The sequence below is a fragment of the Lutra lutra genome, chromosome 17, assembly GCF_902655055.1.
Source record: "Lutra lutra chromosome 17, mLutLut1.2, whole genome shotgun sequence".
Lineage (NCBI taxonomy): Eukaryota > Metazoa > Chordata > Mammalia > Carnivora > Mustelidae > Lutra > Lutra lutra.
In genome coordinates this window covers 18,041,542-18,065,023 of record NC_062294.1, presented here as the reverse complement: position 1 = coordinate 18,065,023, position 23,482 = coordinate 18,041,542, and the positions used below count along the sequence as shown (strand labels likewise).

At 50.3% G+C, this 23,482-nt stretch overlaps 2 protein-coding genes across 7 annotated transcripts in view; both read right to left on the bottom strand.

Moving 5' to 3' along the window:
• Positions 1 to 7,051, bottom strand: part of GFOD2 (glucose-fructose oxidoreductase domain containing 2) — a 39,075-nt gene extending 32,024 nt beyond the window's left edge. For 2 of the 5 annotated variants that reach the window (XM_047711980.1, XM_047711984.1), the window contains exon 1: positions 6,838 to 6,969. Coding sequence is in view for 1 of the 5 variants with exons in the window: in XM_047711985.1 (XP_047567941.1) it covers positions 6,838 to 7,045 (208 nt within the window). In the remaining 4 variants the exon portion in view is untranslated. Of the gene's footprint in view, positions 1 to 6,837 lie in introns of all 5 variants that reach the window. The other 3 variants (XM_047711985.1, XM_047711981.1, XM_047711983.1) reach the window with 3 other exon arrangements.
• Positions 7,052 to 9,526: 2,475 nt separating this feature from the next.
• The window catches only part of RANBP10 (RAN binding protein 10), a 68,463-nt gene continuing 54,507 nt past the window's right edge, over positions 9,527 to 23,482 (bottom strand). For both annotated transcript variants that reach the window (XM_047711065.1, XM_047711066.1), the window contains exons 5-14: positions 22,117 to 22,139; positions 19,998 to 20,182; positions 17,597 to 17,709; positions 16,016 to 16,124; positions 15,757 to 15,905; positions 15,361 to 15,565; positions 14,586 to 14,707; positions 13,990 to 14,135; positions 13,559 to 13,670; positions 9,527 to 13,110 (exon numbers count right to left, since the gene is read on the bottom strand). In XM_047711065.1, the coding sequence (XP_047567021.1) occupies positions 12,980 to 13,110; positions 13,559 to 13,670; positions 13,990 to 14,135; positions 14,586 to 14,707; positions 15,361 to 15,565; positions 15,757 to 15,905; positions 16,016 to 16,124; positions 17,597 to 17,709; positions 19,998 to 20,182; positions 22,117 to 22,139 (1,295 nt within the window). In that variant the 3' untranslated portion in view covers positions 9,527 to 12,979. The remainder of the gene's footprint in view (positions 13,111 to 13,558; positions 13,671 to 13,989; positions 14,136 to 14,585; positions 14,708 to 15,360; positions 15,566 to 15,756; positions 15,906 to 16,015; positions 16,125 to 17,596; positions 17,710 to 19,997; positions 20,183 to 22,116; positions 22,140 to 23,482) is intronic.

Below are 23,482 nucleotides of genomic sequence, written 5' to 3'. Positions count from 1 at the left end.
TCCTAGCAGGAACCACCATAAGGCTGCAGAAAACATTAACCACATGGAACATTCTCTAATATGCTTTAGAACCCTGTGCTACAAAAACATCCATCAAAACACACCAAAGATACGCTAAGGGTCAAGATTATCTGTCAACAAGCACCAAAAAAAATTTAAAAACCCCAAAAAACACCCCCCCCAAAAGCAAACAAACAAACAAACAAAGAAACCAAGTCTTAGAGGTACTTGGCTGGCTCAGATGGAAGAACATGCAACTTAATCTCAGGCTTTTAAGTTTGAGCCCCATGTTGGGTGTAGAGATTACTTAAAAATAAAAAATCTTAATAAAAAAATAAGTCTTCAAAAGCCACATATGCTGTGTACAGTGTACCCTTCGATTACACACGTGTAAATTCATTATCTAGGTAACCACATTACTGACTGGTTCCGACACCTGGGATAGGAAAGAAACAACAGTGTTGTCTTCTGTCAGCCCCCTCCCTCAGCACTTTAATATAGTCACAGCGTGAGAAGGGGTGAGGGCCTGCGAAGAGAAATGGTTCCGAATCATCTTTTACACCAGCAAGAAACTCTTAGGAAGGTTTGTTTGTTTGTTTGTTTTTTAATCTTTTTTTTTTTTTTTTTTTTTTTTTTTTTAGATTTTATTTATTTGTCAGAGAGAGAGGGAGAGAGAGCAAGCACAGGCAGACAGAATGGCAGGCAGAGGCAGAGGGAGAAGCAGGCTCCCCGCCGAGCAAGGAGCCCGATGTGGGACTCGATCCCAGGACGCTAGGATCATGACCTGAGCCGAAGGCAGCTGCTTAACCAACTGAGCCACCCAGGCATCCCGGAAGGTTTGTTTTTTAAAATATATACTCATTGGGGCACCTGGGTGGCTCAGTTGTTAAGCGGCTGCCTTCGGCTCAGGTCATGATTCCGGGGTCCTGGGATTGAGCCCTGCATTGGGCTCCCTGCTCAGTGGGAAGCCTGCTTCTCCCTCTCCCCCTGTTTGTGTTCCCTCTCTCACTGTGTCTCTCTCTGTCAAATAAATAAATAAAATCTTTTTAAAAATTATATATATATATATATATATATATGTATGTATATATATATATATATATATAATGAGTGTGTAGATATATACACTCATTATAGGGAACCTGGGTGGCTCAGTTTAGTGTCCTACTCTTCTTTTTGGCTCAGGTCATGATCTCAGGGTCCTGAGATCGAGCCCTGCGTAGGGCTCCACGCTCAATGGGGAGTCTGCTTGAGATTCTCTTCTCCCTCTCCCTCTGCCCCCTCTTCCCCTGGTCCCTCTTTCCCCATCTCAAATAAATAAAAATAAATCATAAACACACACACACACACACACACTCATTACAGAAAATTACTGTTTTTCTCATTTTTAAAAAGATTTATTTATTTATTCATTTGACAGAGACAGTGAGAGAGGGAACACAAATGGGGGGAGTGGGAGAGGGAGAAGCAGGTCTCCTGCCAAGCAGGGAGCCCAATGCGGGGCTCGATCCTAGGACCTCCGGGACCACGACCTGAGCCAAAGGCAGATGCCCAACAACTGAGCCATCCAGGCGCTCTCTCATGTTCTTTTTAAAAGTTTTTATATTTAGTATACTTGTGATCAAACTGTATTCATAACTTTGTATCCTGATTTTTCTCATGTACCTATTTTGAAATAAGCATTTTTCATGTTAACCACAGTTTTTTATTTTTTATAAACATATATTTTTATCTCCAGGGGTACAGGTCTGTGAATCGCCAGGTTTACACACTTCATAGCACTCACCATAGCACATACTCTCCCCAATGTCCATAACCCCATCCCCCCAACCCCCCTCCCCCCAACAACCCTCAGTTTGTTTTGTGAGATTAAGAGTCACTTATGGTTTGTCTGTTAACCACAGTTTTTAAGGGTTATGTATTTCATGGACTACCTGAACCAGCTTTTCATTTCTCTAGTGTTAGGCAACTATACTATATTCAATTTATTTTGTTATAAATTACACATGAAGATATTATAGTCCCGAAATTATATGATTTGCTTAACAGTATCATTCAGTTTCCTTTTTAAAGATATTTATTTATTTATTTATTTATTTTTAAAGATTTTATTTATTTTTTTGACAGAGAGAGATCACAAGTAGATGGAGAGGCAGGCAGAGAGAGAGAGAGGGAAGCAGGATCTCCGCTGAGCAGAGAACCCGATGCGGGACTTGATCCCAGGACCCTGAGATCATGACCTGAGCCGAAGGCAGTGGCCCAACCCACTGAGCCACCCAGGCGCCCCAAGATATTTATTTTTTAAGTAACCTCTACACCCAATGTGGGGGTCGAACTCACAACCCTGAGATCTAGAGTCACATGCTCTACCAAATGAGCCAGCCAGGCTCACCAGCATTCTAAGCAAAATGTAATTGTGAAAGTAAATAATAAAAGATTTTGAGGTTGTAAAGAAATATGGTAAATCTCAAAGCCAAGTAGAAGTGTTTCCGGTTCTATTTTGGGGTTATCTGCTCTCATGAGAAACTAAGAGTTGACAGTTTGTGAGCAGCACCATTACCCTCTGCCAGAAAGGAGGACGGCATTTAGATACTCAGGTCCATTCGTCGCAGGTTTCATTCCTGATACTTCCTGGTAGACAGTGGATAGGATAGAAACCCTTATCAAATAACCGTGAGAGGTGGCAGGAGTGGGAGGGTGGTGGGAGGGGGGAGAGCAATTTCTGTCTATCCTGGGTCCCAAAAAGTGTGGCATTGTGTCACTGGCTACTCTGAGAACTGCCAGTATCTAAGACAAAGGTAACTCTCCTACTTGCAACTCTTTCCTTCTAAGAGAAGGACCTAAAGAACAAGTGGTTAACAACAGAGTTTGCGTGTATTCAAGTAATGCAGGAATATTCACCTTTTCCTTCTTAACGGTTAATCTCTATTGTCTGGGTGTTTATTCCCATCACTGTGAGATAGAAATATTTACTTCATTTCTCATTTCTTTTCTCTCAGTTTAAAGAGATAATACTTCAGTGAGCTCATTCCTGACCTAATGGCTAATTCACAGTAAGTGTTAGTGGAGGAAGTCTTACTGCTTTCATTTTTTTCTCAGTATCTCTTCCAATTCTTACTTTCAGGAGCCTAAGTCTATTTCAAGTATCTTTCAATCCCCACTTGTTAAAACACCTGGCATTTAAATTTTTCAAGTAATTTGGATAATTGGACTCTCTTGGAACCTAACGCTGCTACCTTTTAAGAAAAATAATGTCCCCTTACAATACTGTATATGAATTCTCAAAACTAAAACTAATAAAATCTGAATTTTTTTCCTAGATGCTGTCCAGTTCCAACAATGAATTTATCCTGGAATTGGACCTCCTAAAATAAATATGTGTGAGTGACTTGTCAGACATCAGAAAGGCTCCTCTCCTACTTCTTAGTGGGCTCTGACTGATTCTTAAGTTTTCTGAACACCAACATTTGTGTTACAACTTATGTCAGCTGGCACTGCATCTCCAGCTCATTCTCCTCTTACCATGTAACTAGAAAATCAGTTCAGTGAAAGTAGATCCTGTTAGCATTACTGGTTTATCTGGTATGTTGGCCTGTTAAATACGGTTGATTACTTTATTACAGGTCAGATTTGATAACTGCCTTCAGCTGCCCTAGAAAATGGAGTGGATATTAAGTAATTATTGGTGAAAAGTTTCATTGCTATAGCGACAAAGAAACACTTCTAGAGTCTGTGAGTCCAGCTTTCTCTCTCTCTCTCTTTTTTTTAAGATTTTATTTATTTATTTGACAGACAGATCACAAGTAGGCAGAGAGGCAGGCAGACAGAGAGGAGAAAGCAGGCTCCCCACTGAGCAGAGAGTCCAATGTGGGGCTAGATCCCAGGACACTGGGATCATGACCTGAACTGAAGGCAGAGGCTTTAACCCACTGAGCCACCCAGGTGCCCCCAGCTTTCTCTTTTGAAAGCAAATGTCTTTCTGATTATAGGAGCTCAAAAATTGCACACCCATCAATGGAGCACACTCTTCACATTCATGCAGTATCTCCTTCAACTGCTCATTCAAGAAAGTATTTTCACTTACATTCAAAGCAGCCTCCCAGGTCCAAAGACAGTAATTGCTCCCTTCCATCTTACCTTGATTTTGGCCTACTAGTCTGTCTTCTATCTGGGCCAGCACTAAGGTAATGAGGGTTTCTATAAATAATTCAATGATCTTCATAAAGCTTTCTGACAGGATTTGATTAACAGTGCCAATTTCCCCCATAGATTACAAACCCTTCTGATAATACTCCATTATATCTCTTAAGGTATTTATACAAAATATTTCCGCAGATTAAAGAAAAACCAATAAAATGCACAGCCACATTATAGATATGGTATGGCATTGATTTATGAACCTCAGACAAAATTCTGTTACTCAAATTAATCTGACCTATTATTATCACCATACTTTTTAATTTTTTTAAAAAGATTTTTTATTTGGGTGCCTGGGTGGCTCAGGTCACGGTCTCAGGGTCCTTGGATTGAGGCCCGCATCGGGCTCTCTCTGTTCAGCAGGGAGCCTGCGACCCACCCCCCTGCCTGCTTCTCTGCCTACTCGTGATCTCTCTCGGTCAAATAAATAAATAAAATCTTAAAAAAAAAGAAAAGAAAGTGAAGAACATCTCTTAAAAAAATAAAAATAAATAAAGATTTCTTATTTATTTACTTAGAGAGAGCTGGAGCAGGATGAGGGGCAAAGGGAGCAGGGACTCTGAATCATGACCTGAGCTGACAGCAGATGCTTAACCAACTGGGCCACCCATGTGCCCCTAACATCACCATTCTTTAAAGGTATCTTATCATTCTGAGGGGGAAAGAAAACCTGCTGCAAAATCAAATATACATTGAAAATTAGTTGTTGTTGTTGTTGTTTTTTAAATTTATTTATTTGTCAGAGAGAGAGAGAGCGAGCACAAGCAGGCAGAGTGGCAGGCAAAGGCAGAGGGAGAAGCAGGCTCCCTGCTGAGCAAGGGGCCAGAAATAGGACTCAATCCTAGAGCCCTGGGATCATGACCTGAGCAAAAGGCAGCTGCTTAACCTACTGAGCCACCCAGGCATCCCTGAAAATTAGTTTTATCAGAAAGAAAGAGGGGCGCCTGGGTGGCTCAGTGGGTTAAGCCGCTGCCTTTGGCTCAGGTCACGATCTCAGAGCCCTGTTCAGCAGGGAGCCTGCTTCCTCCTCTCTCTCTGCCTGCCTCTCTGTCTGCTTGTGATCTCTGTCAAATAAATAAATAAAATCTTTAAAAAAAAAAAAAAAAGAAAGAAAGAAAGGAAGGAAGGAAGGAAGGAAGGAAGGAAGAAAGAGGGAGGGAGGAAGAAGGAAAGAGGAAGGAAGGAAATTAGTTTTATCAAGCTAGTAAGAAATTGATTTTATTGATTAGAATCAGGGACCATCTTTTTAAAAATTATACACTTCTTTTTACCATATTACAAATCTTTGTCCTTTTTTTGGGCGGGGGGGGGGGGGGGCTGTCATTCCTAATCCTGCTACTAGCGGATCCTAGTAATACTACAGCAATTTTCCTAGCAAATAAAAACAACTGATCAGACCCAGATCGATCATTCCACAGGAAAAGTAGAGCAACCAGGTGGTAAGAGAAAACCTGACAACAAAATTTTTATCCGTAAAATGGGGAGCCCACCAACAGAACTGTCTTGCTGAAAATTTTCACCTTAGTCCAGTCTTTAAATTCCTAGTCCAAAACCAGTACTTCTCCACATTTTTCTGTAAAATGGATGGCCTTAATTGAAACTCTTTTGTTCCCTGGGTGTACATAGCTTTTCAGAAGAAGAGGAGTTTCCTTATGAAGAATCAATTTAGCTTCCCCAACACTTAAAGACAACCATCTTCTCCATATCTCAGTAACATGTCTTAAGTGTTCTTTCTAATTTAAACAGCTCTTCAAGTGAAGGGTCATACACCTTCTGAGACTGTGCCCCAGAGTTTACAAAGGTCTTCCAGGCCGTGCCCCAACTCGGTTCTGGATACTCAAAAGGACACCCACTTTCTTCTATAAGATGGTTTATATATATATATATATCCTTTCTTGCTGTCTAGCCAATGCAGCTTTAAACTTTTCCATTCTTCTCCCATTCTTCAGATTCTGCTGCAGTTTGGGAGGTAAACTCTTCACACAATCATTCACAAGTCCTGATCTCAGCGCCCCCATTTCCTTCCCCCATTCATGTGATAACGTCTTGATGGGAACACCATACCTCACCTTTTGTTCGAAGCTAGGCCAGGGCCATTGAGACGTGGCCTGTGGGCATTCGGTGACTGGCAGAGCCACCCGCACTTTCTGGAGTGTCCCTTCTCCTATCTATCACCTGAACCCTCTTTCCTTAAATAAAGATTTACCCTCTAAAAGTCCCATCTCCCTCTGAAAGACGATGGACCAGCGCCCTTTGTCTGAAGCTTCCACACCTCCCATCCTTGTCCACAAAGCGTCAGTCCACACAGGTAGGGTCTGCTCGGGGCAGGACAGGGGAGCCTAGGTTTCCGCGTCCCGTAAAGGGATGAGTTTTGGCCGAGGTCCTTCCAGGAGCCAAAATTCTACAATTACACGACCAAATCTATAGGTCCTATTTCTGAGGCTGGGAGGACGAACTCCGGGGCGACCCCCCAACTCGGCGACTGCGCTGGCATTTAGAACGGACCCCTCCAGCCCAGGCTCTGAGCAGCCCCGCCTCCGACCTCGGGCGCCGGGCCGCGGAGGAGGCCCGGTCACGCCCGCTGGCTGCCGCGCCATGCCCTCCTTCATCCTCACCCGCCGCCGCGGGCCCGCCTCTCACCTGGCATGCTGGCATCGCCCGTCCCGCGCTGCACTGGAGACCATGGGTCTAGACCGGTCTCGGCCACCACCCGCCCTCCAAGAGGGAGGCTGGCGGGGACGCGCGGGCCCCGTAGTCCAACGCACAGGCACCGGGTACGCGCCGCCTGGTTTCTAAGGAACCGGGAGCTCTGGAAAGGGAGGGGCGGGACGGCTGAAGGTCTGCGCATGCTCCCTGTCGGGGGTGGACCTGCGCTGGGAGGGGCCGTGATCGGAGATTGCGCATGCTCGCACATTGGGGGCGGGGATTAAGTGGGTTAACCGAGGGGTTAGTCCTTTATTTCCGGCGGTGGAGGCGGCTGGTCGAAGGTACAAAAGCCTCTGCTTCTTTAGGGCCCTTCCCTCCTGCATCAGTAATAAGGAGGTTCTGGGAACTGTAGTGGGCCTTGGTCTGGAGTTAAGGAGGGTCTGGTGTTGGACCCAACGAACTGTTGTTGTAGAATGGTAGTTCTCTTGAACTCGCCGGACTTCTTGGCCTCCTGACTCCTACAGTAATGACTCTTCTGCTCTCTGGTGCCTGTCTGGGCTTTTCTTCCTCTGCATGTTCTTTGGTTGTTCCTTAAATGTTAGCGCACCTATTGTGACCTCAGTCTCTCAGATCTCTTTACTGGAGTCTGTGTCTCAAGTAAATACCATTTTGTAACAAGACTGCTCTTTACTTCACCATTACTCTGCCAGAGTAATGAAACCTGTCACCTATAATCCTTAGCTATGTAAAGTAGGCTATGTAGGAGATGTAGGATTAGGGGTTATTTCGTCAGGGGGAGCCTCTCCTCTGCTATTCTGACTCCTGGTGGGAGTCTGGACCCCCACTCAGCTAGTATTAGAATGGTGTACCAGCCATCGTTCCAGAGCAGCTTGTGATGACATGTCACAGCTCAACATGTCAGTTGAGCTGAGGCAATTGTTCTTGCTGAGAACTGGTGGCCAGCAATGCTATCCCTGGTTTGGAAGGAGACAGGACTTCCTGCCACTGCTGCCACCTTCGGAGCAAGGAAGTCTCCAAGAGTGATGAGAGATGGTAACCTCTAATCTCCCTCTTATGAGGTTTTAATCCCCTTAATCTTTTCCCCCGGATTCTGAACAGCCATGCAGACTCAAAATGCGCTTGTGTTTGATGTTTGTTACCATCTCAAGATTCATTCTGGAACAGGGTTTTTCAACAGGGGCACTGTTGACAGTCTGAGCCTGATAATTCTTTGTTGTGGGGTGCTGTCTATGCATTGTAGGATGTTTATAGCATCCCTGGCCTACCAAAAATATCTTGAGTCACTGCCAAATGTTCCCAGGGTGGGGGGGCAAAATCACTCCCTGTAGAAACCACTAGTCTAGAGAGAAATTAAAGGTACTCTGGCTTTATTTATGGAACCAGGACTTTTTGCTTAATCCAACATTCCATTTTTCCCTCTTCAGTGTTCCCTAAGAGAGTCCTGTCGAGTAATAGTCCTACAAAATAACCAAGTGAAGCACACATATCCTATATATCCCTCTATGTCAAGCCTCCCCTACATGTGCTATAATTCTTTGTCTCCACGGGGTAGAATTAGTCACTTTTTAAAAAATTTTTTAATTAACATATGTATTATTAGCCCCAGGGGTGCAGGTCTGTGAATCGCCAGGTTTACACACTTCATAGCACATACCTTCCCCAATGTCCATAACCCCACCACCCTCTCCCTCCCCACCCCCACCCCCCCTCCTGCAACCCTCGGATTGTTTTGTGAGATTAAGAGTTGAGATTAAGAATGTCGTTTGGTTTGTCTCCCTCCCGATCCCATCTTGTTTCATTTATTATTTTCTTACCCAAATCACGTTTTAAGGGTGGGGAAACTGAAGCTGAGAAAGGTTAATTTTCCAGTTACCCAGTTAGTAAACAGCATAACCAGGATTTTGAGCATGAGTACTTTCTCTTCAGACTGACAGGAAGCTAACTTCAATAAGCCTCAGAAGCCCTCTAACTGTCCAGTGTTTGGACTACATTAAAATCTTATTCTGAGGGGAGCCTGGGTGGCTCAGTTGTTAAGCATCTGCCTTCGGTTCAGGTGAGTGATCCCAGGGTCCTGGGATCAAGCCCCACATCGGACTGTCTTCTTCCTCTCTCACTTCCCCTGCTTGTGTTCCCTCTTTCGTTGTCTGTCAAATAAATAAAATCTTTTTTTTTAAAGATTTTATTTATTTATTTGACAGAGATCACAAGTAGGCAGAGAGGCAGGCAGAGAGAGAGAGGAGGAAGCAGGCTCCCCGCTGAGCAGAGAGCCCAATGCGGGGCTCGATCCCAGGACCCTGGGATCATGACCTGAGCCGAAGGCAGAGGCTTTAACCCACTGAGCCACCCAGGCGCCCCAAATAAATAAAATCTTAAAAAAAATCTTATTTGGAGGACAGAAGGACTTGTGGCTACCTTTTTGAAAGTGAATTTTCTCCTTTTCCTTTGTCTCAGAAGGAAGCTGTTTGCGGGGAAAGAACTGAAGCCCAAGCGCCTGTCTTCTTCCGGGTCTCACAAACACCTGAAGTCTTGGTCCCTGACGGGTACCAGGGGCCTGGGAACTTGAGAGGTGGGCTGAGTAAGGGCCAGACCCCCAGGACAGAGTGAGCCACACAAGCGGTGCCAACCCCAGTAAGACTCAAAGCAGACACCAGACACTCATGACTACTCATGGATGTGTATTTTAATAAAAATAATTCTGTCAAAATACAACAGGAGTTTTTTCATCTCTCAAGTACAATTTAATAGGATGTTTTGTGTTAGAATTCTCTCTAAACCCTCCCACGCCCACAAGTTTCATGCTAATGCCAAGTATCAACTTGCAAGGACAAAGGCAGAACCAGTGTGCACAATGTGGAGGACATCTGTTTCAGCTGTAGTTACTAATGGAGGAAAACCCTATGCAAAGAGGCGGCACCTGAGACATCCAGAGTCCATGAACTGGCCACAGGTCTGGTGCACGGGACCGGTGGTCAAGTAGGGCTCTGCTGCCTGGCTGCCACATGGCATGCATACCTGAGTTGTGAGCAACCAAAGGAACTTTCAGCTCTGACAGTTCTCTGCCTCATCTTCTTTGTGCTTGCTTAAGGGGTAGGAAGGCGCTGGGTGGGCTGGGCAGTCCCCCCTTCACCATCTCTTGGTGTCCCTGTTCTGGCGGCCTACCCCCAGCCACAGATTCATGTGGGTAAGGATCAGAGGTTCTGGCTTTCTTTGCAGGGTCTGCCAGGGTCCACTCTGGAAGGAGTGACCATTTGGTGGCACAAGGGGGAAAGGTAAATAGGGAAGGCTGCTCCCCCAGGGCTGGACAACCCAACAGAGCCAGGTCTTCTTCCTGTCCCCTTAGGTCAGGTCCAGCCCTTCACTGGGGCTCCTCCCAGGTGCCTTCCCCACTGTTGGCTCCCGAAAGCAGGCTGGTAGGACTGGGTGTGCATAAGGGGCTCCTCTGGCTGGCAGGCAGCCCTGAACTATCAGCAAGATAGTGGACTCAAGCAGCTTGGTTTTGGTCCTCTCCACGACTTGTGGGGCAAAGGCTTATGTCCCAAAGGCAAGCTGTCCAACTGGGACAGAGAGCCCCTCTGGAGAGGAACAGAGTAAACAACTTGGACTCAGCTGAAACAGTGAGATAAGGCACAGAAAATGGGGAGGTGGCCATGGGTACTGAGAGTGAGCCAGGAGGACACCCAACCCCAAGCAGCACACAGCTGTCCCAGGCCCTCTTGGGCCCTCTCTCAGACACTCCACAACTCAAGCCCATGCACCCGTCCCCATCCCTGACACACCCCTGAAGGTACCAGCTGCTCAGACACTGCTGGGGGCCTCACCAGCCTAAGCCCTCACCTGCCATTTAGCTTCAGGACTAAAACAGTGTTGCACAACCCCAGGGATGAGTTAGTCCAAGCTCTGCCACTAATTTGCTGTGTGACTTTGGCTAAGTCATTTAATCTTCTGGGCCTGTTTCCATATCTGTAAAAGGAGAGGACTGGTGGAGTAGATGTTCTCTGAACCCCATTCCAGCTGCAAAAGCCTCTGGTTTAAATTCCCAATCCTGCTCAGCTCTCGCCATTTTAGGAGCTTGATGTTTCCAACCTCTGGGTTTGGGAGCTAGACATCCTCAGCCTTGCACAGGATGAGTTTCCTTTACAGACATGACAACACCTCCCCAACAGGCCACGGTCTGGGGTGCCAGCTGGAGCCCTGGTGGGGACCAAGAAAAAGCAGCAGCTCGTAGGATCACGTCCCAAGGCAGAACTCTGGGAGAGCACAGGGCGAGGGCTCCAACCCCGTCACCAGCAGTTGGTCCAACTCAATCACTTTTCCTGTCCAGCTGTGAGCCTGTCAGGCAATGAATATCTCAGGCCATACCACCATCCCTGTGTCCACTGCCAAAGAGCAGGAGCTTACCCAGCCCCTGCCCAGGCATGGACTAGAAGTTCAATTTCTGGCCTTGCCTCTTTGCAAGGACTGACTGTGTGCTCCCTCTCACTGAAGCAGGTAGGGAAATCCCGACCCCTCCTGGTGCTCCTCTGAGTAGGCCTCCTCCCTTCTTCCTCCTGGGCAGTCAGTCCTCTCCACGGATGGCCTGCCCAAGTCCTAGTAGTCAACTCAGCCCTTCCTCTCCTGATTCCCTGATGGCAGTACCAGGACTGTTTTTGCCCCACCAGCTGTGAGGATCCATCTGAAACAGTTGGTGGGACACCTGCAGAGCCCATGAGGTCCCTTCCTCTGGCCAGCAAATACTCATAATAGTCTTTTCTAAGAGTGGCCGGAGCCAAGCTGCAGGGAGCTGCCTGGCACAGCTGCAGTGAAGCCTGACCTAGTAGGTCAAGAGTTCCATCCCCTCCAGCAACCAGCAGCCCAAGAATCTGCCTCCACAAAGTCCTAGCTTCTCAAGAGAAAGCACTGATTCCATGAGAGCTGTGCAGAGACGGTGAAGATCCAGGCAGAAAGAAGGCAGCCCCTGTACTCAAGGACTTCTGTCCTGGAATGGACACACATCCTCTCCGCAGCCTGACACACAGCAGCTCTTGGGTCAAAGGCAGGTAGTTTCCAGGCAATCAATTTAGAGTAAATGAATTATTTGGCCATCTTAATGACAAGGGAAAATAGGATGCTGAAAGGGAGAGAAAGAAAGGGGCAAGGCAGGCAGTGAGAGGCAGGGTAGAATGGTAGATAATGTGCTGGCCAAGGACTCCCTACTCCCTTGCTTTGCTGAATAGCCCTGGGCCAACTCATCCCCTCTCTGAAGCCTCAGCCCTGTAGTTCTCCGCTCAGCCCAGCTCTCAGGGGCCTAGGGACCCACAACTCTTAGCTGCTAACCAACTTAGCCTGACCTGCCCACTAACTGGCCCCCAGTGCCTACTGGGCTTCCCTGGGCTGCAGCTGGGCCTGTGGCTCAACAAAGGGGAAGCCTGAAATAAACTTATTACTTGGCTGAGGTGACAGAGATGATTCTTTTTTAATGAGTTGGACTCAAATAAAAACATATGGTGTCTGGACAGCCTCACCCAAGAGGTGCTGGACCACTAACACTACGATAAATACTGTGTCTTTTTTAATATATATATTTATATATATAATCTCATTTTTTTTACTTATGAAAATAATAAGCTATCACCAACTCGGATAGGCTTCATCACTAAATTAGCAGAAACCAGCTCAGCACAAGCTCTCCAGAGATAAATACTGGTGGCTCAGTCAGGAGGAAAAAAAAAGATTAAAAAACCCAAACCCTCCTCAAAACAAAACCCCCCTTTCAAAGTAGAAGGCGCTACATGAGAGTAACCAGCCAATACTGTGTCAGAGGCCTCTGCACATGAAGGGGAGAGAAAGACTGAGGGCAGGGGTAGGGGGAGGAAGGAAAGGAAAAAGGAAAGAAGGAAGGAAGGAAGAAAGAAGGAAGGAAGGCGGAGAGGGAGGGATGGCAAGGAAGGGAAGGAAGGAAAGGGAAAGGGAAAGAAAAGGAAGACAGGAAAGGGAATGGGGAAGGCCAGGCAGGAGGAATGGACTCTGCCCATGGCTTCTAGGTCCCTGCGCCAGATGCCTATGGAGGGCAGGGCTGCTCTAGCTCTGGCTAGAGAGGGGCTGAGAAGGGCCAGGTGGGGCCAGCCAGCGTGGTCAGCTAGTGCAAGTAGTCGTCGACTCTGGCAAAGGAGCAAGATCCCAGGCCCGCTCGGGCCATGAGCCGTAGACATTCAGATGCCTGACCCAGGGCGAGCATCAGAGGGGGCTGTTTTGGCAGGTTCTGAGACTCTGTGGAGGAGAAACAAGGCCTGGTCACTGCTTTGCCCAGGAGTTGGCCTAGATCAAAGTTCCCTTGAGAGCAGAAAGTTGGGGCAGTGGACAGAATCTCTGGGAACAGTGTTCATGTGTCTCTGTGTTTGTCCCAAGCATTAGTCTATGACCCCGCAGCCATGCCAGGAACCTGAGGACTTTAGCTCTCTTCAGAGCCATGAGCTGGCCAGGCCCACAGTCATCGGCCAGGGTCTATCATGATCTAGCCAGCCAACTCAGCTGGGCAGAGGGAGGCCAGGATTTAGGTTCAGCCATGGAAGCCCAAGTGCTATGGGCTACCAGAGAGTGCCCAGGCAGAGCTCACTACCCTGATTTGGACAAACATCAGCAGTTCCCAGGGAGAGAGGGGAGGTAGGCTAGCCCAGGCACTCACGGACGAGCTTCTGTTTTTGTTTTACCTACTTACCTAAAATGGCGCTGTTAAGGGCAGCACACACAGGCTCCCTCTGGATGGGGTCAAGCTGCTGGCCAACTGGGCAGCTCCAGGGGTCTGAGTATGCCAGCAGGCTAAAGGCATCCTAAGGGATAGGGCATTCTTGAGAAGAGTGTGGCACATACCACACACATACATATCTCCATGGCTCCAGGGGGCATACAGGGCCCTGCATGGTGCCCAGTGAGGGCACCACACACCCTGAGCATAGGGTCAGGAAGGACTGTGCCCTCCCCAGAGCCTAGAGAGGGCTGCATATATCCCAGAAGTCCTGTTTCCCATCGTGGACTTGACGAGAGCCCACTCTGTCCTGTCGCTGCTACACCCAAGGCCCTCCCAGAGTCGACCTGTCCCCACCCCCACGTGGGAAGCCGCTCTGCATGAGCGCCTGGCTTGTTCTATACCTGCAGCATCTCCGTGTGGGCCAAATTCTTGCCGTACTCCCGGGCCAGCTGCTCGCTCAGTCCCTGCAACTCGCGACCAAACAGGATAATCCTTTCTGTGGCAGCCTGGTTGCCCCCACAGAGCTGCCGCCGAGGATGCCCATCATCTGCGCCCAGAGCCCAGCAGAGAACAAATCGTGAGGGGTAAGGAGACAGGGGAGGACTGGGGAGGGGACCCCAAAAAGGAGACAGCAAGAGGGACCTTGGGGCCAAGTTAGGTGGACCATCCGTAGCTGAGGGGCTTTTAGTCCACCTAGCACATGACCTAGGAGTCTGGATTCGACTTTCCCTCTTCCCACCCGCTAGAGTGCTCAAGAGAATGCCCACTCTCACCAAGTCGCTCCAGCCTCAGACGCAGCAGCCCTGGTCTCGGCATCAGGCCACTGGCCCTCCCACTCCAAGCACGCGTTCCTGACTACGGTGCCAGTGGATCAGGTCCACTCAGAGCTTCTCAGGCTGACAGAGCCTGCCCATGCCAACCCGCTCCCAGGGGGCAGAAGTCATCCAGGCTGAGCCACTACCACCCCTGCAACACCATACCAGGCCATGGTTCTCACCCATGCTGGACTCATCTGTCTGTAGGTCCTCATGCTTGTAGGCGCCGTTGACGATGCGCGTGGCTACACTCTCCAGCACACCATTGGGGTAATGCTCTGCTTCCATCTCCATCTCACTGTCACTGTGGAGAAGGGTGCAGGTAGGAGCTGGCCAGGTGGATATGGTTGGGAGCAGCCTGGCTGGGCCTCCATTCAGGCTTGCCACAGGTCGCTGTGGGTAAACCAGGCTCCAACACCTGGCCCCTACTCTGACATCAGCTATCCACAGAGGCCTGTCACCTGATTCTAACTCTTGTCCCAGTGCTGCCTCTGTGGCTCTCCCCTCCTTGGCCTTTGTGTGAGTTGACACACCCCTTCCACCCATTCCTCTCCCAGCCCCAGGGACCAGAGACCCCTGAGAAGTATCTCTAGGCACCAGACTCAGGTCTAACCCTGAGGTATGCCTGGGGGCAGCCGAAAGCCACAGGTAGTTTACAGCCTAAAATCTCTGCTGCTCCACCTGTCTGTCTGCGGGCCACACCCAGTCGGGGTTCTGCCAGACCCCAAAGGAGCAGCGCTTCTTGAGAAAGTCAGGGCTGAGCAAAATGACAGCTGGATCACAGGCAGGGCCAGAAGCTGGAGCCAATGACCCTGGCAGATCAGCAGCAACCACTCCAGGCCCAGACCTGGGATGGAGGTGGGCAGTTAAGGGCAGGGGTGGCACTCGAACAGGTTGCAGTGAGCCCAGCTAGTACAGAGCAGAAAGGAGGAGGAAGAAGCAGAGTAGGACAGGCACCTGGTCTCCTGGTTACTGGTGCTGCTGTGGGGCTGGGACTTGGTGGAATCTGTTGAGTTGGACTCGGAGTAATTGACGGAGGATGGGGATGAGGAGGACGAGGAGGACGAGGAGGAGGAGGAGGAGCTGGGTGCAGGGTATTTACTGTGGTTCTGTTTGCTTTTCATGGATGCGACACCATTGCTGCAGCTGGGACTGTCTGCTCCTGGAAACCAGGAAATAGTCACAAGAGGAGGGGCGGTTTGCCATAAAGGGGCCCGAGGAATGACCACAGTGGTCCCATTTCCCTTCCCCCAAATCCAGCAGCGAGCCCTGAGCCCAGCCCAGGGAAGGGCATGTGGGTGGCCTTTCTTCTCCACACCAGTTCTTCCCCGAGCCCTCTGGAGAGTGGCTGACCTGTGTTGTGCATGTGGGAACTACTAGGGCCGTGTCGGGGGCTGAGGCTGGGGGAGCCAGGGTAGCTGTCCTGGGACTTGGGGCTTCGGGAGCTCAAGCTGCGGACCTCACTGTCGGTCCCATTCACCATCTCCACAAATTGTCGGCACCTGCAGAGGGAGCAGAGCGGCAATGCTCTGGGCTTGGTCTGGGCTGTATGTTCCCACCACCAGCTGAGAGGGACTGGGTTAGGGGGGAGATGGTGGTGCCCAAAACTTACTTGAGCATGAAGAGCAGGTTAGGGTTATGCTCCAGCAGTCCTGGATAGAAGCGCTGTGTGGTCTCAATGGCCTCACCCACACGGCCCTCCAGCACCAGCTTCTGGATCTCTGCAGAGAGCAAGAGTATGGCAGTGAGTGAGGGGCTGCAGACTTTCTTCACAGCCACATGCCTGCATGCTACCAGCCCCAAGCATGGACTAGCCAACGGTCACAGGCTGGCTCAGAGTGGCATGTCTGGTTGAGATGCTCAGAGAAGCTAAAGAAAGAACCTGACCCCCAGCCCCAGAATAGACCCTGGTTTCTGCCAAGTGTCAGGGAGTCTTCAAAGAACAACAGGGGAAAACAGAGGCAGGACTCAGTGCAGAGGCAGGAGAGCAGATGTGGAGGCCTCCTCCTACGGAGGTCAGTCGCCAGGGACCTGGGCACGGGGAGGGGTTTTGGCCGTGGGAGCATGATCTGGGGCCGGGCACCCAGGCAGCTTGGTGGCCCGAGGGGCTCCTCTTCAGACAGACTTCTCTCTTTTCAGGCCTCACAGTGGGGTGGCAATGGGAACACAATGGTTTCTGGGCCAGGGCCCAAGTCTTGGCAGTCTTCAGGGGCTGCGGCATGCTCCCTGCTGGGAGAGAAGGCCATCCTCCTCATAATGGCATCTCTGACGTTGACACCTTTCAGGCCATCAGCATCTTGCTCTTGTTCTGGGGCCTGGTGCATCTTGCTGGGAGCGACTTCTGGGTCTGAGGCTCTCATTCGTAGATCCCAAGTCTGGGATCCCTTTCCGTCTGTCTGGCTGGGCGTAGCTTCTCTGGGAGACACAGACACATGCACATACACAGAGACGACAGGCTCAGAGAGACGCAAGCAGGCACACACAGACACACACATCCACAGACGCCCATTCTCCTTCACTCGCCTCTCCTCTTCCTATCTCCTTTCTGGGCTCGGTTTCCTCTTTCCCAACACCCTCCTTCTACAAAAGAGCCCCAAACACACAGTATATAGGCCGGTATGTACATTAACAAAGTTTCCTTTGGCTCCTTCCCGTGGTTGTCTGCAAAATGCAGGACCAGAGGGGGGCGCAGAGAGAGGTGCTACCACAGCAGCCACAGAGGGCCAGCCTTCTCCCTGTCTAACTACTCAGTCCTTCCTCTGGCCGGGAGCCGGCACAACCACTAAGGCTGAGTAAATGGCAGAGGCAGGACATTGGTCTGAGAAGATGCAAACACACTCTTCCAGAAGACTATGAACACGAGGCTGAGTAGGATCCAGGATTCAGGGGAAGGAAGCAAGCATGGAGGAGGGGGATCCAGCCATGCCAGGCCCCAGCCTCTGCCGGGCCATCAGAGTGTGCAGTAGGGAGGCTGCACGGAGGCATTCATTCCCATGCTGCCAGGCCGTCCATCTGGGCAGTGTTGTCGTGAAGGAGGGACAGAAGCAGAGCCTGGGGCTGGGCTGGTCTCCTGGTGGTAAGGACCAGAGCTGAATGGACTCCTGACAGGTTACCCAAGGCTGGCATGAGCCAGAGAGCAGAGTTAGGGACAGGTGAGGGAAGGAGGGAGAGGGGAGAGGAAAATCAACCTTACTTTGTCTGTTCTTTATGGATGCTTGTTCTTCCTGAATCGGGGTTTCAGTCATTCGGGCAAAAGCCGTGGCTGTGGCACAATACCCATGATGCACCAGGTAAGATGAGACCATGCTAGAAGAAAGGAAATGCTCACGGTGACACTCTAGAACTGCATTTCTCATTGATCACCTGATGAAACAAACTATCTCCCTATCTGGGCTTCCTTACACATGAGAAGGTGCAACCTTCACAGAAGGAGGATAAAGAGGCTGCAACAAAATGAAACACCCGCCCCTCCGACCCCAGCACTCATGCAGTCAGGCTGGGGAGGAGCTAGTCACCACAGCTGTCCTCACAGCTTGGAGGAGGGGCTGCAGTTTCTTTGGAATATGCCGTCCACAAGCAGGTGAGTATGATAACAAAAATACACGCACAGGCACGTACCGTCTCCTTACAGCAGCGGCTGCCTCTTGTGAACTGTGGCAAGCCCAGAGATGGCTGACAGTCTCTCAAAGCCAAGTGATCTAGGAGCTGCCCAGACTGAGGCGATGTGTGCCGTGTGCGTGCCTTCCAGAGATACAGCAGCTCCTCTGTAGACGGCCCCAGCACATGGGGCCAGCTTATGCCCAGCATAAGCATTCCAGTTCAGCAGGCGAACCTGGCCCTCAGGAGTGCTGGCTTAAGAGGCTGATGGGGAGTTAGCCCATGACCCAAGTCCCTCCACAAAACACCCAGTCAGGGGCCCAAGAAGCCAAGAAATAGGCAACCAAGTGGCCAATAGGAGCACAGCCTCTGGGGAAAGGCCTGGAGAAGCTCAATGCCCAGTCGCCATTCAATTGCACTGGCAGCTGGCTCAGCGGTGGCACGTGTGTGGCATGCACACACATGGAGAGCAGAAGGGTGAGCCCTCACACCTGATGTCCACAGACCTGAGTACCTTGGTGTAAACATGTATCCGACACCATTACTGCAATTGCCAAACACCAATGTGAAAGGCACAGAAGTTCAGCTGTGCGTCTCCTCGTGTTTTAAGGGTTAAGTGAGATGACACATAGAAAGTGCCTAGCACTATCGATGAAATAAACCTCTGATAATGAAATTACGTATTTATATTATACTATGAATAAAGATAACTATTATGAACACAAGGGCAAACATTTTGGACAAAACATGGTTCAGAGGAGTCCACGCACACGTCAGACGCCACTAACATATACGGTCCACTGACCCATTAATCCCACTTCTTGAAAGGATGCCAAGAAAATAATCTTAAATATGAAAAGCACTTTACTTACAAAAGGGTTGCCCACACAAGCAAAAGAGAGGAAATAACCCGAACCCCCCACCAAGGCGGGTAGGTGTTGGCAAACACCACATACGAACACACACCGGCGCACGCGCACGTCCAAACATACTGCAAGCTGTGAGTATTGTTCCCTCCCCAACACGGCTGGGGCAGCTCCACCTCTCCCCTTGCCTGTCCCAGCAAGCCTGCTTCAGGGACTGGCATTGTACTGGCCAGCTGTCCAAGGAAGAGCTTCTCAACAGCTCTGAGGGCTAAAACCAAAACAGTGTGGCTCTAAGGATCTGGCCACATAATCCCCGCCTCACCCCTCGCCTATAACTGCCTCCATACCCATCCTTAAAGAAAGGAAGACTGCACGAAGAACCCAGTGTGCAACCCCACCCCACCCAAGGGACCCTGCTACCTGGGTGCCTTTGCAGGCCAATAATCAGGGCTAGTAGAAGCCCAGCCCTTGTCTGCCCACCCTTGTGAGTCAAGCTAACAAGCTAGCCCACCTGTGGCAGAGTGGGTCCTGGTTATCGTCTCACTCAGGACTGCAGCTGGCGAGAAGAAGAGAGACCCAAACCTCGCCTCCCTTCAGATTCTCAGCAAGCCTGGCTTCCAGGATGGTCTGAAAACTAATCATCCAAGAGCCAGATAGGCTGGCCTCAGGAGGATTCTCTTCCAGCCATCACTGCCATGGATGCCTGGGACTTAGATGGATGATGACCCTGAGAGATGACCTCAGGCCAGAGTCACAGCATGATGGATACTCCCTATGGTGCAAAAAAAGTCCACAGACGAAGAGACCACGAGGCATCCTAGTACATCCTCTGCAAAATGATCTGGAGAAGGAAAGCAGCTCTGCTGGTGATAACTACATGCAGAGCCTTCCAACCCAGGTGAGGGGGTAAAGGCTTAATTAGGAACAGATCTGGAGAACTGAGCAGAAGCTGCTCATCTGGTAAGAGGGAAGGAGGACAGCCGCAGGCAGAGTTACCCCAAGGGTGCTTTCCAGAAAGAATGACTACCCACTGGAGTTCATAAGAGCAGCTTGAAGCAGTACAGGGGCCTATGGGAGAGTGAGGCACCTGTGATGGGCCAGGGCTGGAAAGGGCAGGAGTGGGGAACTCACCTCTGCAGCACCGCCTGCCACTCGCCAAGCCGAGCACTGATGGGGAAGCAGTGCACAGTGCCTTGGACCTTGGCACGCCACTCCCGCATGTAGTCCTCAATGTCAAACAGGAAGGGCTGCTGCCCAAAGTTGGCGTCCACAATCTCCCCGGGTGTCTGCAGGCCTACGGTGGGGTAGAGGTTGGCCTGAAGAGGAGAATGAAATGTCAGTTGGGCCCTGAGGGCAGTGGGGCAGCAGGGCCTCGCCTTACCTCTGGTGCAGAGAGGGAAGGTGCTGGCTCCTGCAGGCCACTACTCCAGCTTTTGAAAGAATTGCAGGCTGAAGGAGGCAGGGCTGAGTCACATTCTGCCCACCTCCTTACCAGAGACACCATTCCCCAAAGCTTAAGGACAGAAAGCAAAAGAAAAGCAAGCCAGGCTCAAAGTGCCTGCATCAGAGGCTATGGGCTCCCCAAAAATCCAAGGTCCCCCCACTGTGGGGGTCAGGTAGGGCACACAGAGGTAGACCAAGCTCCACAACCCTACAGGGATGCCCATGGAGACCTGCTACATGGGTGGATAATGGCTCCTTTCCAAAGGATCTTGGACCAAGGATCCCTTTGCCACCAAAAAAAGGGGATATATGACAGGGCAGGAAGGGATGAGGTGATAGAAAAGGAAGGTGGGGAGGAAGACAGCTTGGCCAAAGGGGGTAGGTGGTTTGGACCCCCAGAGGTTGGCAAAGGGTAAAGAGAGGCCACTGTCCCTCCTGTCAAAGGCACACTAAGAGGAGGATCTTCTGGCTAGTGAGGTGTGGCCACATCCCTCCATGGGTGGTGGGGCTCCTTGCTTTCCCTCTATCCCCTGTCATGGCCAACTTTTGCCAGATCACTCCCTCACTCACTGTTTCCTGTGGCTCCCTGCTGCTACCAAACAGTGTCTTGCTGGCCACCTCCCCACTGTCACTGGGCGCCAGTCCTCTCTTCCACCTTCCATCCTCAGGCCATGTGTCATTCCTGAATAGCCTATGTCTTTACTGCATGCTGGGTTCAGCCTGCCACAAGCTCTGAATCCTAAGACCTCCATGCCATAGGCAAAGCCTACCCGCCCCAAGCAAGCTTTCCCTGACCGTCACCGCCCTCAGTGACACTGCTCACCTGACAGCAGCCGTACACTTCCTAGCACTTGGCAACTGGCTATATTCATGTCTGCTTATCTCATGTCACATCTCCACAACTAGATCATTCCCTAGCTGCGACCAGAATTCTCCTGTCTTTCTCTTTGCCTAGGACCAAAGCCCCTCTCTGGGCCTTCCAGGTGGGACAGAAGGATTCTAATCTAAAGTTAAGAGTCTCTAACAGGATCCTGGGTGCTGTAGTCTAGGCTTCAGAAGGCCACTCAGATCACAAGGGCCTTTCCCAGGGCATCACAAAGGTGCTCCAGATCCTAAGGCAATCACCAGAGTCAGCAAACCTCTTCTCTTTCCAGAACCCAGCCAGGCGCACAGAGCCCAGCCAGACTCCCAGAAGTCTGGGTGGAGGCCTTGCATGTGATGAGATCTGTGATGACTCATAATAATGAAGGATTGGGGTGCAGAAGATGGGGATGATCTGTGAACTAAGCCAACAGGAAACCTCACCCTTTTCTAAGAAGAGAAAACCCCACAAAGCTCACCTCTTTGGCTCGGGCATACCCTGTGTGGTAGCAGACCTAGTTCCCTAGGATAGCAGCCTTCCTTAGGAATCTCTGATGAGCAGTCACCAGGACCAGGCTCCCTAACAGTTGAGAACGATGCTCTATATACACCAGTCCACTGGCTGTAAGCCACACAGAACTGGCCCAGACCAGCTGAGCCATGGAGTTACCCTCATCTCCACCCAAACCATCCCCCCAGCTGCCTTTGGAAATGCCACAAATCACTGTCACCTGCTAAGAGTCATGGAGGAAGAACAGGCCTTGCTGCTGGAGAGAGAGGAAGGCCAGGAGATACCCCTACTGGTACTCTCAAGCTGACAGCACAGCATACATCCCTGTTTGGGGAAAGGGCCAGGCTCCACACCCTGCACTTGCAGGTTCCACCATGCTCCATCCCAGTCAGCCCCCAAGAGCCCAGAGGGAGGAGACCCACCAATAGTACTTACCGGGAGGTCTGTGAAGGCTATACCTGCAGAAGGAAAGAACAGAAATGAGGCCACTTGGTCTCCTATGCATCTGTGGGACCACAGAGGGTCCATCACAATGTCTGGGGAGGGGCTGGTCAGCACACATCTCTCCTACGGTAGAGGCCAAGCAGGTGCTGGGGCCTGGTAGGTTTAGACCCTGGCATTCCCTTTGCTGGGTGGCCTTGCTGGAAGTAAAGTCAAATACTTGAATATTTGCCCACACATCTTCCAGTCTCTCAAGGAAAAAGCCTGCCAGGAAGGACTAAACCCAAATAATGTACCCTGAGGCCTCTGCAGGCCTGATCCTTCTTTTGATCCAACATATATTGACGGAGATTTACTGAATATGCCAAGCCCTTTTCCATCCATCACTGCATCTGATCTGTATACCAGCTCTGGGGAGCAGGCGTTCTTATCCCCATTTTACAGATGAGGAAAGTAAGCCTCAGAGGTGAAATGATTTGCCAACAGTCATAAAACTAGCAGAAGCAGTACGCCTGGACTCTTTCCTAGCCCGAGGCTCCAACATCATCTCTAAGCTGACAGAGAAGTGGACACAGGGAGGGTGGCAGCTGCCCATCTCCAGCCAATACCCATCCAGAGTCTCCAGAGCTTTCAAGTTGACAAATCCTATGTTAACACGGGCCTGTGTACCCTCTGACCCTTCTGCCAAGGGAAGGGGCTGCTTCCAGGTTCTTCAGAACAAGCACCTCAAATTATCCACCAGAGCATTCATGTTCTATAGATCGAGCAACAGCTCACGGAGAAAGGTGAGCCTTCCAAGGACTCACAGCCCTTCCATTTTTTGAAAATTCTTATATCTTCTAGAAGCTCCTGAGCTTTTGGACTGAGAAGTTTCCAAGCCACTCCTTAGAGGTCCCAGTCAGCTTTCCTAACTCCTGCCCAGAAGAGAAACCGAAACCCAGCAAGAGAGAGGAACAGGTGAGGGTTTCATGTAGGTCTCCCAGTGAACCCGAGGCCAGAATCCTGTCAGGCAGCTGGCATGTACCCTGTGCCTGCTCTGTGCTGGGTCCTGGTCTCAGGGCCTCCCAAGGAACCATTTCAACCTCAGAACAACCTTAGAAGGCGTATACAGTCTTGAACATTAGTTTACAAAAGAAAAAACCAACGTGCAGAGAAACTGCTTACATTCTTTGCCAGGCTATTTTGCTCCTGAGTGAGGGAAGTGTGCAAACCCCATGATCTGCCTGCCTGAAGCCACTTCTCAGCCCCACATGCAGAGTGGCAGTCACAGAGCTGGCAGAGCGGAGGCTGGAAGCCCTTCTGCATCCAGGAGAAGACCTCAACGTCCACCCTCCAGGTCTGCACAAGAGCTGCCCGTGCA